Here is an 18,059-nt window from a genome sequence, read left to right as displayed (position 1 = left end):
TCAATCTGTTACCTCGCAACTTTTCTATAACCGGCGCAACTTTCAAACTTCCTCGTATATACTCATTCCTTATTCTGTCATTCCTCGTAACCCCACACATCCATCTTAACATTCGCATTTCTGCCACGTGCACACGCCTTTCGTCCATCCCCTTTACGGCCCAACATTCAGATCCATACAAAATGACAGGTTTTATCATAGATTTATAAACTTTACCCTTTAGTTTCAAGGGCATTCGGGGGTCGCATATCGTTCCCGAGACCTGTCGCCATTTCATCCATCCCGCACTAATTCTGTGCTTTACATCGCGGTCTATGTCGGCATTGTTCTGAATAACTGAACCGAGGTACCGAAAATCGGAGCAGACCGGAAGCATTACACCGTTTAGATAGATAGGCTTGAAACTGGAGAGACCGCCGAAATCGCAGAATAGGTATTCAGTTTTAGCGTTACTCGTTATAACGTTTAATAGTTATAATTAATGGTTGTAAATAGCAGTTATTTTATGAGTCACATCCCTTTTCACATGCAATGTCAAAAGATTCATTCATTCAAGCAGTTACATTCATTCTTTCATTCAGTTCAGTATATTGTCAAAAATGTCCGTCATAAGAACGTTATCTCGTATTTTTATTAAACATCCCATTATAAATATAAATTATAGATCTTCAAGTAGATTAATATCAACATTTAACACCGATAGTAGATGGCAAGATAATAAAAGAAATTATTTTAGCGGCATTTTGGCGCTCGCCGCAGGTTTTATAGGTTATGTTAGTTTTAAAGACAAAGTTTATGCTGCAACAGTTATTAATGACTTGAAAGGAAGACGGCAGAAGTATAACTTCATAGCTGACGTGGTGGCGGTGTCTGCACCGGCCGTGGTGTACATAGAAATCAAGGATGGACGTAGAGTTGACTTATTCAGTGGCAGACCACTAACTCTCTCAAACGGTTCTGGGTTTATAGTGAAAGAAGACGGGTTGATATTAACAAACGCTCATGTTGTTGTAAATAAACCGAACGCTACGGTTAGCGTAAAACTCATGGTGAGTTGCAATTGTTAATTTTGTTATGCAATCTTATTGACCACCTCGGTGGTGGGTTCGATTCATCGCATCGAACAAACATTTGTATGAGTATGATTGTTTGCATGGATTGGATGTTTTCTATATACTATATTATGTACAGTTGTCTAGTACCTATAACACAAGCTCTGCTTATTTTGAGACTAGATGACACTGTGTGACTTGTCTAAAGATAGGATTATGTCCTGGGAAATACTTTAAATCAATATAAAAAACATTACACACATTGGCATGTAAATACAAGATACAAATATTATGATATCACTTTTTATGCCATGATTTTTTTTGCTACACTTATTTTTGCACTGCTAAAAATTTCTCTCTGTACGACCTATGGTTGACTGGTAGAAAATACAGCATGGTGTTAAATCTGCCATATGTATTGTTACTTTTGTACTGTGTGCATTAAATAAGCATGGCAGTATTGTCTTTAAGAATAATGAACAATGGTAACCTGAATAATGATGAAACTTTTAATTTAAATTAATTATGGTCTAATTTCGACCATTGCGAGACCACCAGTAATAGTATTTCAATGTTTACCTATTGCACCGGTAATAGCAATAGGTAAATATTGAAATACTATGAAAGCAGATGACATTGATGTTATTTTATGGTAGATATGTCTGCAATTTGTCCTATGCTTTATAAATTACTTTAGACCTTACCTTAGCCCTTGTAAATATTTTATCATCAGCTCTGTTCGAGCGCTATCGAACATGAGTTATTGACAGCCGCTAGGCCGGGACACCTTTCACTTTGCCTTGCGCCTACGACGTCACCGCACGCGTACCTTATTAATTAGCTAATGTTCCTTGTAATATTATAACTCCTCGTATTAAATATAATAAATTACAGTCCACTTCTTATTTTATTTACGAGTTATCAACAAACTGGTCCATCAGACTGGCCTTAAGTAACCCGCAAGATTATACCAATACCATTGGAATTTCGTTGGAGTTTGAACTTGGGCATTGCAATAAGTGCTACGAGAATACGACGTGTCATCGCTTCTACGGCGCATCGAAGTCGCATTATATAAGGAGAAGAATGTATCAATAATTATTCCCGAGGCCTTCAAAAGACAGTGGTGTAGAAATTCAAGACAACATTACAAATTGATGCATCCTGCCTTCACTTCGAGAAACTTCTATACATATACTGAGGATAATTCTTGTGGATAAGGACAACATCTAGTGAGTCTGTTCCAATTATTTCCTTTCTATATAATCTCCGCATACTTTCGTGCAATTGGTGCTTATTTTTCAATTATTCTTTTTTTTTCCTTCTTTCACTACTTCAAAATAAGTCAATAGTCGCCAATACCTATATACATATTTAATATTTAAACGCATCTTGCTTACTTTTATATTATACATATTCGATTGTATTAAGCGTGCGTATAGATAAAATCTCGCATCAATATTCGTAGGTACATTTGGCTAACGATTGCATTATTGCACCGCATGGACTTTGCACTACGCTGCAGCTGACCGTAACTTCACTCGCGGTCAAGGTCGTGCTTATCTATTCAATAGAAATTATTTCTTTTGCTCGTGTTACTACGCAATTATTATAATTGAATAGCATCTTTACATATTTTATATACATAAATAACTTTTCTTTTTCATTTCTATATTTATTTTTCGATATTAATTTATAATCTTTTCGTTATATTAAGTTAAAACTTATTTAGCAATGGCAAATAACGAAGATTTATTATGTAGAAAACGCAGTGCTATGAAAGCTAAATTAACTAATTTTAGTAATTTTATTACTGTACTTCTCAGCTGTGAATCTATTTCGGACCTCCAACGCATTGAGTTGGAAGGCCGTCTAAGTAAATTCGATGCATTGTTTGGTGAATTCGATGAATTACAGTTGGAGATCGAAGTACTTGCGGATAACCCAGAGGGAGCGTATGCAGAGCGAACCAAGTTCGAGGAACGGTATCACTCATTGGCTGCGCAGGCGCGTTTACTACTTGGCACTGGCAATGCTGCCTGCGCCGGTGGTGACGGCGGGTCTGTAGCGGGCTCCTCGAATAAAAACACAGGTCAATCATTCCAAAATGGCTTTATACGCATGCCGACCATCAATTTACCTCATTATGACGGTAGTTATAATTACTGGCTAGAGTATAGAGAGACATATTTATCGCTTATCCATAATAGTAGCGCGATAGATGACATTAGTAAATTCCACTACCTTCGTGCGTCATTAAAAGGAAGCGCAAAAGAAATAATTAAGAATATTGATTTCAAAGGAGACAATTATCAAATGGCGTGGAGTTTACTATGTGATCGGTATGATAACAGTAGACTTTTAGTGCATAATCACGTGCAGGCACTGTTCAATGTTGATAAGCTGCCAAAAGAATCACATTTGTCGTTACGTTCACTCATAGATAGCATTAATAAAAATATTAGAGCGTTAAAAACATTGAACGAGCCCACGGATTCTTGGGATACGCTTATAGTGTATATGATGTCATGCAAATTAGATCCCATCACTAGTAGGAACTGGGAGGAGTATCGCAATACATTGGATACTGCACCCACTTTATCACAATTTTGTAAATTCATTAGCAACAAAGCAGATTTATTAGAAACATTAGAAAACAATAATCAAAATCATAAAATACATAAATTAGATAATAAACAAAAAAGCTTCATAGTTGCCACTAATAATTATAACAATCATAACAATAATCAAAACTCAAACCAAATTTCTTACAATAAAACCCCATTAAAATGCCCCCTTTGTTTTAAACACCATCTATTATATACATGTGAATCTTTCAGAAATCTATCTATAGAATCACGAGTTTGTAAAGCAAAGGAACTCAATGTGTGTATGAATTGTTTACGCACAGGTCATATCACATCAAGATGTAGATTATCACGCTGCAAATATTGCAAAGGAAAGCATAATACTCTCTTGCATGTAGATGACCAGACCATGTCTACGTCTATTAATAATTCTATGCCTAGTAGTAGTAGTAGTGTCGCCCTTCCTATTGACATTGCCGGTATTTCTTCTACTAATTGTCCAACAGGCAATGTCGCTTTATCTTGTGACACTATCATACAGAATACTACTTCTTCTATTTTACTGTCCACAGCTATGGTGAAGGTTGTGAGCGATGACGGTGAGAAGTTCGACGCCAGGATCCTACTCGATAATGGTAGCACAGCCAATTTTATTACGCAGACGCTTAGTAACAAGCTGAGATTGCCTCGGCGGAACATTAACTCCACAATAACAGGTATAAATAGCCAAACATCAAATAGTACACAATCTTGTAATCTTACTATTATATCACTTGATGACAATTTTAAAATTACTATTGACTGCTATATTCTGCCTGAAATTACAAAACTGTTACCTCCAGCTTCAATTGACATTCGCAACATTCCTATACCTTCAAATTTACAGTTAGCCGACCCTTCTTTCTATTGTCCGTCAGCTATTGACATATTAGTTGGTGCTGAAGTATTTTGGGCGGTTCTCGGTAGTGCATCTATTAAACTCGGTAAAAACCAACCTACATTATATGCATCTAAATTCGGTTGGATAGTTACCGGTCCTGTGATTGTTTCATCAAAGTCCTTCTCAACAAAACAATCGCATTATTGTAATCTACAAACTAATGAATTAAACTTAAATTTAAATAAATTCTGGGAGTTGGATTCGGTTCCTTTAAAATATAGTTTATCTCCAGAAGAACGAGCCTGTGAGGAAAGCTTTCGTACTAATACCACTCGAAACAAAGACGGTCGTTTTATGGTAACTTATCCATTGAAAGACAACTGTAACACGTTAGGTAATTCTTATGAAATGGCTAAACGTCGATTTCTTTCCTTAGAACGTCGTTTTCAACGTGACCCTAACTATAAAGAGAAATACGTTCAGTTTATGGCAGAGTACGAGCGCCTGGGACATATGACTGAGATTACTTCACCATTGAAACCGCATTCTAGTAGCGAGATTGAGTATTTTTTGCCGCATCACGGTGTGGTTAGGGAATCCAGTACTACAACTAAGCTCCGGGTAGTCTTCGATGCCTCTGCTGCTTCCACATCTGGAATATCATTCAATGATATTCAGATGGTGGGGCCTACTGTCCAGGATGATCTGTTCTCCATTTTACTACGTTTCCGTCAACACAAATATGTAATATCTGGCGACGTAGAAAAAATGTATAGAGCAATTGACATCACTCCCTCCCACCGTTCTTTACAACAGATAATTTTTAGATCGAATCCCAATGAACCCTTAAAAACATACAGACTTAATACCCTAACTTATGGCACAGCTTCTGCCCCTTACTTAGCCACGAAATGTCTGGTTAGTTTATCGCCAGAATCAAGTAACGAAACCGTAAAGACTTCTATTGAACGTGACTTCTATGTCGACGATTATCTAAGCGGTGGTAATTCAATTTCTGAGGTGGTCAAAATGAGTAAGGAAGTAATTTCTATTTTATCTTCTGCAAATTTTCATCTACGAAAATGGCAGTCTAATTCATTTCAAATCTTAACTGAAATTTCAGGTATTACAGAGGCTTCAAATAGTTTAGATTTTTTTGAAAAGAGTACTATTTCATGTAAAACGCTAGGTTTGCGTTGGTTATGCGATTCAGATACGTTAGTACTTTCTATCTATATAGATACAAACAAACAAATTACAAAACGCAATATCTTGTCAATTATTAGTCAGATTTTTGATCCGTTAGGTCTAGTCAGTCCGTGTATAGTAGAAGCCAAAATAATTATGCAAAAGCTATGGCTTAGTAAATATGATTGGGATGACATTATATCTGACGAGTTAAAAGATCTCTGGCTTTCTTTAATAACTACCCTTCCTTGTCTAAATAACTTAAAAATACCTAGATGGGTATTATGTGACAATTATGTATGTAACGAAATACATGTTTTTACAGACGCGTCTGAGGCGGCATATGGTGCATGCATTTATATTCGTTCTACAGATAATAAAGGATTAGTTAAAGTCCAACTTCTAGTGTCAAAAAGTCGAGTGGCACCGGTTAAGCCCACTACAATACCACGTCTTGAGCTCTGTGGCGCCCTCTTAGGAACAAGATTGTGTACTAAAGTGATGAGTTCTCTTACTTTACCTATTAGTCATTGTCGGTTCTGGTGCGATTCGACAATAGTGTTGAGTTGGTTATCTATGGCAGCTAATACATTAAAACCCTTTGTACGCAATCGTGTACATGAAATACAGGAAAGTACAGCAGGGCATACGTGGAGTTATGTTCCGTCCACGGATAATCCGGCGGATTTTGTTTCTCGCGGGCTGAAGGCTGACCTAATCAGCAACTGTTCTTTATGGTGGTCAGGGCCAGAGTTTTTATTGTTAAATAAAAATGATTGGCCAAAAATGCCCAATCAAACTGTGAAACAAGATCCACCTGATGTAGTGTCATCGCATCGCTTTACATCACTCGACCTTACATCAAATCCTCATTCACATGTATTAATAAAATCACAATATAATAATCAGTCATTATTTAAAACACTAATTCATAAATTTTCAAATTTTCATCGTTTGCATAGAGTAGTTGCTTATATACTAAGATTTTCTAACAATTTAAAAGGTAAAAACAATAAGTTGCATGGTTTTCTTACTAGTAAAGAACTTACTGATTCATTACAGCTTATTACAATCCATGCCCAAAAGGATATGTTTCCAATAGAACTTAGTTTACTTTCATCAAAAAAATTATTACCACGTAAAAATAGACTTGCATCTCTAAGTCTATTCGTAGATAATAATGGTATTATTCGCGTAGGCGGCAGACTAGACAATTCTCCCTACGACTATAATATAAAACATCCCATATTATTGTGCGCAAAACATCATTTCACTAAATTAATATTTATTAAATACCATAAAGAATTGTTACATGCTGGTCCCCAGCTTCTTTTAGCCAATATTCGACATACATATTGGCCTCTAGGAGGCAGAAATCTTTCTAAATTAGTAGTCAGGAATTGCATAAAATGCTTCAAAAATAAATGTTTAACAATACAACCTATTATGGGACAGTTACCGACATCAAGAACAAAATTAGAGTTTCCATTTTTACATTGCAGTGTCGACTATGCTGGGCCAGTGTTTATAGCTGACCGGAAAGGGCGAGGTTGCAAGCTTATAAAGTCATACCTGTGTATTTTTGTGTGTCTTGCAGTCAAAGCCGTGCACATCGAGCTCGTTACAGACCTATCAAAAGAAGGGTATATGTCTGCTTTAAACCGTTTTGTGGCTCGTCGAGGTAAACCTCAAAGTATCTTGTCTGACAACGGTACTAACTTTGTCGGCGCCTGCAACGAGCTACAAACGTTTTTACAGAAATCTGATATTTCATACGAGGTCACCCAACAGGGTATTGAGTTTGCATTCGCTCCTCCCTATTCACCACACTTCAATGGTATCGCTGAGGCAGCAGTCCGTTCCACCAAACATCATTTAAGGCGATTACTGCAAGTAGCTCATTTTACGTATGAGGAGATGGCAACATGTTTGACTCAAATTGAGGCAGTTTTAAACTCACGTCCATTAACCCCTATTTCCTCTGATCCTTTAGATTTAACAGCCCTAACTCCTTCACATTTTTTAATTGGACGACCACTAATGTCGGTTCCACATCCACAAGTAATTGACATCAAAATTGAGCGTCTGGAACGCTATCACAGGGTGCAGCACATCAAACAACATTTCTGGCAAAGATTTCACCTCGAGTATATTTCTCTACTCCAACAGAAAACCAAGTGGACGTCTTCAACTGGCCAGCTGTCTGCTGGAACACTCGTCCTAGTAAAGGATAGAGGACAACCGCCGCTACTGTGGCTCCTGGGGCGCGTCACTAAAGTTTTCCCTGGCATCGACGGGGCCGCACGCGTGGCCGAACTGAAGACCAAGAAGGGAACAATTTTGAGGGCTTTCAACAACCTCTGCCCTCTTCCTGTTTCTTGAATACTTCAACCCGAGGAGGATGTTCGAGCGCTATCGAACATGAGTTATTGACAGCCGCTAGGCCGGGACACCTTTCACTTTGCCTTGCGCCTACGACGTCACCGCACGCGTACCTTATTAATTAGCTAATGTTCCTTGTAATATTATAACTCCTCGTATTAAATATAATAAATTACAGTCCACTTCTTATTTTATTTACGAGTTATCAACAGCTCTATAACTCCAACAAGTTCAAACCAGTGTAGCTACCTATTTTTTTGGGTTGATAATGGAATGGTGCACCCGCCTGCGCTAACGGTTTACGCTGGCGGGGCACCAGTGGAGGATGATAAGATGAGGATGAGGTCAGGTCAGTTAGCACATCGTGCAAATTCATCAGGAATTTAACACGATGGTTTCCAGGGGGAACCACGTGGAGGTCGACCTGGCATGGTACATTGCTAGCAATGGGGTTATCAATCCACATTACTAACAATCCCCTTCCCCCCAACCAGTGTAGCTAGCCTATACCATATCTGAACACAATTAGTCTAGGGAGAAAAGGGAATTGTTAGTAATGTGGACTGATGATCTCATTGCTAGCAATGTATGGTACATTGCTAGCAATGAGAGGCTGACATCCATGTTGTTTCCCCCTGAAACCAGCTTGACAAATTTCTGGTGAATTTGTCATTATGGGCTAGCTAACCTGACCTCATGCTCATCTTATCACCCTCCACTAGTGCCCCGCCAGCGTAAACCGTTAGCGCAGGCGGGTGCACCATTCCATTATCATCAATAAAAAAAACAGTATTAATCTAACTGGAATAAAATCTCAATAAAACACTATTAGAAATTGAAACAATCTTTACCCATTACAGGATGGTACCACCCACACTGGGCTAGTAGAAGATGTAGACCTAAAATCTGACCTGGCCACACTCCGGATTCCTGTGAATGGTCTACCAACTATGAAGCTTGGCTCCTCGGCAGATATCAAGCCTGGCGAGTGGGTTTGTATTTTATTAACAAACTAACACACACACACATACATCCTTACTAATATTATGAATGCGAAAGTAGGAATGTTTATTACGCTTTGACACAAAAAAAAACTAATTTTTTTAAAGAAAAGGCGTGATATATTTGACCAAGATAGTCAGACAGGACTGACTTTTTAAGAGCGAGGAGCTGTTCTACTGAAAGCGGCACTCTACCTGTTACATACGGAAAACCACATCTGCTTATAATCCATGTGACTGATTGCAAGATATCTAATATATAAAAAAAAAAAATTTTTTTATAAAAAACTAAAAATAAATTATAAATATATATTTAGGTATGTAGGTACTAAGGTCTTAGTTGGTTCCTCCCCTACTAACTTGTTTTTTAAATATCATTACAGGTAGTAGCAATGGGCAGCCCTTTATCCCTCAGTAACACAGTAACGGCTGGTGTGGTCAGTTCAACGCAGAGGGCCAGCGAGGAACTCGGTTTGCGGGGTGGGTAAGGTTCTCCTTCAATAGTCATTTGTTTTGAATAGTGTGTTTTTGACACTTGATTTAATGTTGTCAATAGCTAAGTTTCCATAGTGGGCGGATCGGGCTGAAATTTGGCATGCAGGTAGATGTTATGACGTAGGCATCCGCTAAGAAAGAATTTCGATTAATTCTACTTTCATCTCTGATTTCATCTCGGAGATGAAAGTTTGTATAAAAATTTGTCAATTTTAAACCGATCGGGCTGAGACTTTGCATGCATAAAGCTACTATGATGTAGGCATCACCTAAGAGTGGATTTTGATAAATTCCACCCCTAAGGCGAGCGAAGCCGCGGGCAAAATCTAGTGATCAATACAGGCCGAATATATTTAAATTAATTAACAATAAAAATTATCATTCTATTGAACTTGTGCTATCTATATAGATAATAGGTTTATTATTCAATCTACATGTATGATTTCAGGTAAAGATATGGTCTACATACAGACAGATGCGCCTATAACGTTTGGGAACAGCGGCGGGCCCCTAGTGAACTTGGATGGTGAAGCGATCGGTATCAACAGTATGAAAGTCACCTCCGGCATCTCATTTGCTATACCCATAGACTACGTGAAGGAATTCCTAGCTAAGAGTAAGTGAATATCATCGTTACATATATAAAATACAGTTGCTGTCGCTGTCTGTCCCTATATACTATAACATTATTTTCTATGTATAATATGTATGTATTTACGAAAAAAAAAATTATCTATTTAGTTGTATCAGTTATCTAGTACCCATAACACAAGCTTTAGCTAGCTTTATCCGTGGAAACCTATAAGTGGCCGTTATCATTTAATTATGTTTATAACTATGTTTGTAAATAGCCTTGGTTTTCCGAAAATAAATAAAAAAAAATTAAATTAAATTAAATTGGGACTAGATGGCGCTGTGTGAATTGTCTTGAGATTATTATTATTATTATTATATGCACATGTTTTATACATATAAACCTTCCTCTTGAATAACTCGCTGGAAAAAACCGCTTCAAATCCGTTGCGTAGTTTTAAAGATTTAAGAATACATAGGGACGGACAGACAGCGACAGCGACTTTGTTTTATACTACGTAATAATGATAGGAGGCCACTAGTTACAATTAATTTATTAATTATTGATACTTGAAATTTATTATTATTATTAATAATAACCCTGTACAATTCACACAGCGCCATCTAGTCCCAAGCTAAATAGAGCTTGTTATGGGTACTGGGTAATTGATATAACAACATAGATTTATTTTGTAAATACATACATATCAGAAAACAACCAAAATTAGTACAAACAAACATACTCAAGAATACAAATTGTACCGTGCGAGGAATTGAACCCGCGACCACTAAATTAATGATTCTTGAAATTGATTATTATTATTAATAATAACCCTGTACAATTCACATAGCGCCATCTAGTCCCAAGCTAAGTAGAGCTTATGTTATGGGTACTAGACAACTGTATTTACAAAAAAATCGATTTATTTAACATAACAGATAACATCAAAAATTAATACAAAAAAACTCTTGAACACAAATTGTACCGTGCGAGGAATCGAACCCGCGAAGACGGTGAGCTAATCTGCAAGATCACCTAGGCCGGCTAATTAAAAGAATGTACATATGTTAAAACAGCAATTACTGTTTTCAGGAAAAACCAAGCCTCCACAGGTTTCAAAGAGGTACCTAGGAATCACTATGCTGTCGTTATCACCCAATATCCTGATGGAACTGAGGATGAGGAATCCGGAGGTAAGGTACAAGGTTCTTATTCCATACTAGTTGCAGCGCTATCTGCATATAATACATTTTTTTTATAATTTACGATCTGTACCCGCGAGTTCATCCGCGTAGAATTTAACTTTATTTTTCTAAATTTTATTTATTTATAATTCTTTATTGCACCAATATTAAAAGTAGATACATAAAAAGAAAATAATATATAACAATACATTAAAGAAAGAAGAAGGTACAGAAGTCTTATCGCTAACGCAATCTCTTCCAATAAAGTAGGTGGCACGTGAGTGGAAATAAGGTAACAAAATATAATATATACATATATATATATATATATATAAACTTACTTAAATAAATTAAAATGAATAAATACATACATACACATAAAAATTATACATACATATAAATATTACACAAATAACACACTATACTAAATGTAAGAAGCAATAGAAGTGGAAAAGAAGTGAACATAAGAGTATTTACGGGGAGAGAAAGTGAGATTTAACTAAGTTCTTAAAGATTTTAGTTCTTTATTTCAGATAAATAAAGTTCCTTTTACAAATTTTGTCTGTCTGTCTGTACCCGCGAGTTCGTCCGCGTACACTTTTACTTTATTTTTCTAAATTTTATTTCAGGTAAATAAAGTTCCTTTTACAAATTTTGTCTGTCTGTCTGTACCCGCGAGTTCGTCCGCGTACACTTTTACTTTATTTTTCTAAATTTTATTTCAGGTAAATAAAGTTCCTTTTACAAATTTTGTCTGTCTGTCTGTACCCGCGAGTTCGTCCGCGTACACTTTTACTTTATTTTTCTAAATTTTATTTCAGATAAATAAAGTTCCTTTTACAAATTTTGTCTGTCTGTCTGTACCCGCGAGTTCGTCCGCGTACAATTTTACTTTATTTTTCTAAATTTTATTTCAGGTAAATAAAGTTCCTTTTACAAATTTTGTCTGTCTGTCTGTACCCGCGAGTTCGTCCGCGTACAATTTTACTTTATTTTTCTAAATTTTATTTCAGATAAATAAAGTTCTTTTTACAATTTTTGTCTGTCGATCTGTACCCGCGAGTTCTTCCGCGTACAATAGAACTTTATTTTTCTAAATTTTATTTCAGATAAATAAAGTTCCTTTTACAAATTTTGTCTGTCTGTCTGTCGGTCTGTTTGTTCCGGCTAATCTCTGAAATGGCTGGATCGATTTTGACGGGACTTTTTTTGGCAGGTAGCTGATATAATAAGGAGTAACTTAGGCTACTTTTACTATAGAAAAATGAAGTTAAATTCCACGCGGGCACAGCTAGTGTAAAATATAAATATTTACCGATTTTGACCGGACTTTTTTATCAGGTAGCTGATGTAATAAGGAGTAAGTAAGTTAAGTTAGTCCTACTACTTTTATTTTAGAAAAATAAAGTTAAATTCCACGCGAACGAAGTCGAGGGAACATCTAATATAATAATAATAATAATAATAATCTCAGGACAATTCACACAGCGCCATCTAGACCCGAGTTAAGCTAGCTAAAGCTTGTGTTATGGGTCCTAGACAACTGATACAAATACATAGATATATTTTTTTTTCGTAAATACATACATATTATACATAGAAAATACCCAGACCGATACAAACAATCATACTCATGAATACAAATGTTTGTGCCGTGCGAGGAATCGAACCCGCGACCATCGGTCGTAAAGCGGTAGACTAGACCGCTAGACCACCGAGGTCGTAATATGAAGTATATTTTAATAGGTCTCCTTTAAAAAGAAATTTTTATTTCTATTTCTGTTTCTATTTTTTTATATTGTTGCAGATGCCGACGGATATCGATCACGGAATACTCGTTTCGAAAGTTATCATCGGATCACCTGCATATAAGTAATATTAATTATATAATTAATAACTAGCTGAAAATTTCATGCCGGCGAAACCGGGAGCATAGCGTATATGTTATTCTGATGTATAAGCTATATCACTGTAAACTTTCATAAAAATCCGTTTAGTAGTTTTTGTGTGAAAGAGTAACAAATATCCATCCATACTCAAACTTTTGAGTTTATAATATTAATAGCTATATTTTGACGACCTCGGTGGTCTAGCGGTCTAGCACACCGCTTTACGTCCGATGGTTGCGGGTTCGATTCCTCGGCACAAACATTTGTATTCGTGAGTATAATTGTTTGTATCGGTCTGGGTCTTTTCTATATATTATATGTATGTATTTACGAAAAAAAAAATCTATGTATCTGTATCAGTTATCTAGTACCCATAACACAAGCTTTAGCTAGCTTAACTTGGGACTAGATGGCACTGTGTGAATTGTCCTGAGATTATTATTATTATATATATATATCTTATAATTAACTAGCAAGCCACCCCGGCTTCTCTCGGGTCCTATATATGAGGTTCTTTTATTAAAACTAAGATGTCTCCTAAAGTGTTCGTTTATTTTTTAATTTTATTTTATTTACTCAATTAATACAATATGTGTTATAATTATACATATGTATGTACAATACGTGTTGGCAATTAGCTGTAAATGTTACAGTTTATATTTTAAAACTATTATATTTCTTATATATAAAATTCTCGTGTCACAGTTTTCGTTCCCATACTCCACCGAAACGGCTTGACTGATTCTCATGAAATTTTGTGAGCGTATTATAGGTCTGAGAATCGGCCAACATCTATTTCTCATCCCCCTAAATGTTAGGGGTAGTCCACCCCTAATTTTTTTTTTTATTTTAAGGCACAACAACGTTTGCCGGGACAGCTAGTAGTTATATAAAGATAGGTTATAGCCCAAGAGCCCACGACTGCCAGACATACGTCATTTTAATAAACGTGTAAGTTCTTGTATGTGTGTCCCCAACACAGGTAAGAACGATCCCCAAATATGAAACCTGGATCGTGGTTCCTTTGGCAGGTACCAGGTAACAAAGGTGTAAAAAAAATCATATCAAATTCGTTATTTTAAGAAACTCCATATTTTCATATATTGTTCGTAGCACTATTATAACTTGCGCTGCTCATTGCCAGACACGTAGTGTGGTTCCAACCCCCGCCGGACCCCCCTAAACTATACTATTTTAGAAATAAACTTACGTCATTTTAATAAAGCTGAAATTTATATATATTATTGAGAGTTCTCTCAAACTGAGATTCCTAAATTGCCAGACAGTTTTCTTGGTTCCTTATCCTACCAGACTCATTGAAACCGTATATTGGGTAACAACGGTGTATACATTTTCATATCAAATTCGTTATTTTAAGATGCTCCATTTTTTCACATATTGCTCGTAACAGTATTATAACTTGCTCTGCTCATTGCCAGACCCTTAGTGTGGTTCCAACCCCCCGCCGGATCCCCCTAAATTATACTATTTTATAAATAGACTTACGTCATTTTAATAAAGCTGAACTTTATGTATATTATTGAGAGAACTATTAAACTGAGTTTCCTAAATTGCCAGACAGTTTTCTTGGTTCCTTATCCTACCAGCTCATTGAAACCGTATATTGGGTAACAACGGTGTATACAATTTCATATCAAATTCGTTATTTTAAGATGCTCCATTTTTTCACATATTGCTCGTAACAGTATTATAACTTGCTCTGCTCGTTGTCGAACCAAGAAAACTGTCTGGCAATTTAGGAAACTCAGTTTAATAGTTCTCTCAATAATATATATAAAGTTCAGCTTTATTAAAATGACGTAAGTTTATTTATAAAATAGTATAGTTTATGGGGGTCCGGCGGGGGGTTGGAACCACACTAAGGGTCTGGCAATAAGCAGAGCAAGTTATAATACTGTTACGAGCAATATGTGAAAAAATGGAGCATCTTAAAATAACGAATTTGACATGAAATTGTATACACCGTTGTTACCCAATATACGGTTTCAATGAGTCTGGTAGGATAAGGAACCAAGAAAACTGTCTGGCAATTTAGGAAACTCAGTTTGAGAGAACTCTCAATAATATATATAAATTTCAGCTTTATTAAAATGACGTAAGTTTATTTACAAAATAGTATAGTTTGGGGGGGCCGGCGGGGGGTTGGAACCACACTAAGGGTCTGGCAATGAGCAGAGCAAGTTATAATACTGTTACGAGCAATATGTGAAAAAATGGAGCATCTTAAAATAACGAATTTGATATGAAATTGTATACACCGTTGTTACCCAATATACGGTTTCAATGATTCTGGTGGAATAAGGAACCAAGAAAACTGTCTGGCAATTTAGGAAACTCAGTTTGAGAGAACTCTCAATAATATATATAAATTTCAGGTTTATTAAAATGACGTAAGTTTATTTACAAAATAGTATAGTTTAGGAGGGTCCGGCGGGGGGTTGGAACCACACTAAGGGTCTGGCAATGAGCAGAGCAAGTTATAATACTGTTACGAGCAATATGTGAAAAAATGGAGCATCTTAAAATAACGAATTTGATATGAAATTGTATACACCGTTGTTACCCAATATACGGTTTCAATGAGTCTGGTATGATAAGGAACCAAGAAAACTGTCTGGCAATTTAGGAAACTCAGTTTGAGAGAACTCTCTATAATATATATAAATTTCAGCTTTATTAAAATGACGTAAGTTTATTTCTAAAATAGTATAGTTTAGGGGGGTCCGGCGGGGGGTTGGAACCACACTACGTGTCTGGCAATGAGCAGCGCAAGTTATAATAATGCTACGAACAACATATGAAAATATGGAGTTTCTTAAAATAACGAATTTGATATGATTTTTTTTACACCTTTGTTACCTGGTACCTGCCAAAGGAACCACGATCCAGGTTTCATGTTTGGGGATCGTTCTTTCCTGTGTTGGGGACACACATACAAGAACTTTCACGTTTACTAAAATTACGTATGTCTGGCAGTCGTGGGCTCTTGCTCTATTAGGTAAGGATTCTTATTTTATTTATCATAGAAGGCAAGGCTTCTGTATACACGTCAGCATCTTGGACCTTACCCAAAAATAAGTTGAATAGTCGCAATGCTCGAACAGTTAGGACAATTAATCGAAATTAAATAATAGTAATAATAATAAACCATTAAGTTCACTACTTATAATGGACTTACCAATTAATAATTCAAATTCAATTAAAAAATATCTTTATTCATGTAGGTCTATTACAGACTCTTCTGATATGTCAAATCTACCGTCCGTTCGGAATGACTTCGAGATGAGAAGAACTGACAAGAAACTCAGCTCGTATTCTATAGTCATTTATTCATAAATCAATAATACAATTGTGTTTGAATATAAGTACAGTTCATAAAATTTTCAAATAAATGTTGTACATGTTTACAATAATACAGATCCATTTTTAAATTCGAATTTGGGAGAATAGAGTGACCATCAGCATATGGTATTGCAAAAGCAAATAGTGTAATCAGTATTCACAACTCAAACAGACCAGTCCCCACAAACTTAATAACATCGGAGGTAAGACGATGCGCTAAACCCAGACCTTTTACGACCTTATGCGGCCTTATTACAAAAAGATAAACCTGGTTTAGCACTAGTAATAAACCATTCACCAATGTATTCCTTATTACAAAATGAAGTTTATCTCTAAACCGTGACTCGTCTCTGGTCTAAAGTTAGACCTGCGATGCCCCTAGTTTAACAGTGGTCTAAATGAAAAAAGTCAAACTACATTTTAAAAATTGTATTGTAAGTTGTTGTTTTTCGAAAAATATTTTAACTAAATTAAAAATATATTTAAAGCTAATTTTACGATAATAAAAATATATAAAAGACGTTATTTGTTATTTTTTCACTCATTTTACTTTGAAATAGTCGCCATTCGAATCGATCCAATAAAAATATCCCGCCGTTCCTTTTCTCCCTATAGGACTCCTACTTGTAATTTAAAACTGATTTTCAGCCTAATAGTACATTAAAAAATATTATATATTAATGAAATAGTTATAATGAAGACATAGATAGTTATAATGAAGAAATAGATAAATAGAAATAAATTTATTTTTTGTTTATACATTTTTATTTGAAGTAATATTATTTTTTATCTTTTCAGTTTTCTGGTAAAACGGAACGTAATCGTACGCTAACAGACATGAGTGACTGATTTCTGTATGGAATACATAATGAACGATTTAACTGTAGTACTAAGTAGTCCTCTGTTAGATCTGGATTCGTAATAATGTTAGGTTTATTCCAAGTATTAACTTTAGGAATGGTTTAAACCTCGACCATTTAGACCACGTTTCGTCCGAGTTTTAACAGATTTTTTGTAATAAGTATATGTTTTTTTTACAGCGGCGGTCTTCAACCGGGGGATATTGTAACGAATATAAACGGAAAGCCGGTGCACAGCGCTAGCGACATCTATACGATGTTGGAGAACTCCAGCGGCAGTTTGCGTGTGGACGTCGTTAGAGGCCGCCAGCGGATCACTCTGTCTGTCACACCTGAGATACACTCGTAACATATTGGGATATTACATGCCTAGTCGTCCCATCCCTAGCCATGGGTTTAGTTGAGTTAGCTTGAGATACATATTGGGACATCATTACAAGCCTTTTTTTTTTTTTTTTCATCAGGAAAATCCGTCATGGAGACCCAGTCGCCATAGGGGGCGAGTGGGTACTGCCGGACTACTACCGGCTAAAAACCTGATGGTATACCTCTCTGCTCGTAGCAGGCGAGGTCGCGGGAAACGACATTCGTCCGTTTCCCCGC

The 18,059-nt window shown here is 36.1% G+C and overlaps 2 protein-coding genes across 2 annotated transcripts in view; both read left to right on the top strand.

The window, feature by feature from the left end:
* Window positions 1-17,829, top strand: part of LOC131855695 (serine protease HTRA2, mitochondrial-like) — a 39,739-nt gene extending 21,910 nt beyond the window's left edge. The window contains exons 8-14 of the mRNA XM_059206995.1: window positions 737-1,049; window positions 8,951-9,082; window positions 9,475-9,571; window positions 10,035-10,202; window positions 11,253-11,353; window positions 13,152-13,216; window positions 17,637-17,829. Of these exons, the coding sequence (XP_059062978.1) occupies window positions 737-1,049; window positions 8,951-9,082; window positions 9,475-9,571; window positions 10,035-10,202; window positions 11,253-11,353; window positions 13,152-13,216; window positions 17,637-17,805 (1,045 nt within the window). The 3' untranslated portion in view covers window positions 17,806-17,829. The remainder of the gene's footprint in view (window positions 1-736; window positions 1,050-8,950; window positions 9,083-9,474; window positions 9,572-10,034; window positions 10,203-11,252; window positions 11,354-13,151; window positions 13,217-17,636) is intronic.
* Window positions 3,812-8,238, top strand: LOC131855693 (uncharacterized). Its single transcript, XM_059206993.1, has 2 exons — window positions 3,812-4,275; window positions 7,306-8,238. The coding sequence occupies exons 1-2, from the start codon at window positions 3,945-3,947 to the stop codon at window positions 8,088-8,090; spliced, it is 1,116 nt and encodes a 371-aa protein (XP_059062976.1). The 5' UTR covers window positions 3,812-3,944; the 3' UTR covers window positions 8,091-8,238.
* Window positions 17,830-18,059: the final 230 nt, after the last annotated feature.

The sequence above is a fragment of the Achroia grisella genome, unplaced genomic scaffold, assembly GCF_030625045.1.
Source record: "Achroia grisella isolate CSIRO2021 unplaced genomic scaffold, CSIRO_AGI_Agris_v1 utg1462, whole genome shotgun sequence".
Classification (NCBI taxonomy): domain Eukaryota; kingdom Metazoa; phylum Arthropoda; class Insecta; order Lepidoptera; family Pyralidae; genus Achroia; species Achroia grisella.
The sequence above is the reverse complement of the archived record's forward strand: the minus strand, read 5'-3'. Positions and strand labels throughout refer to the sequence as shown.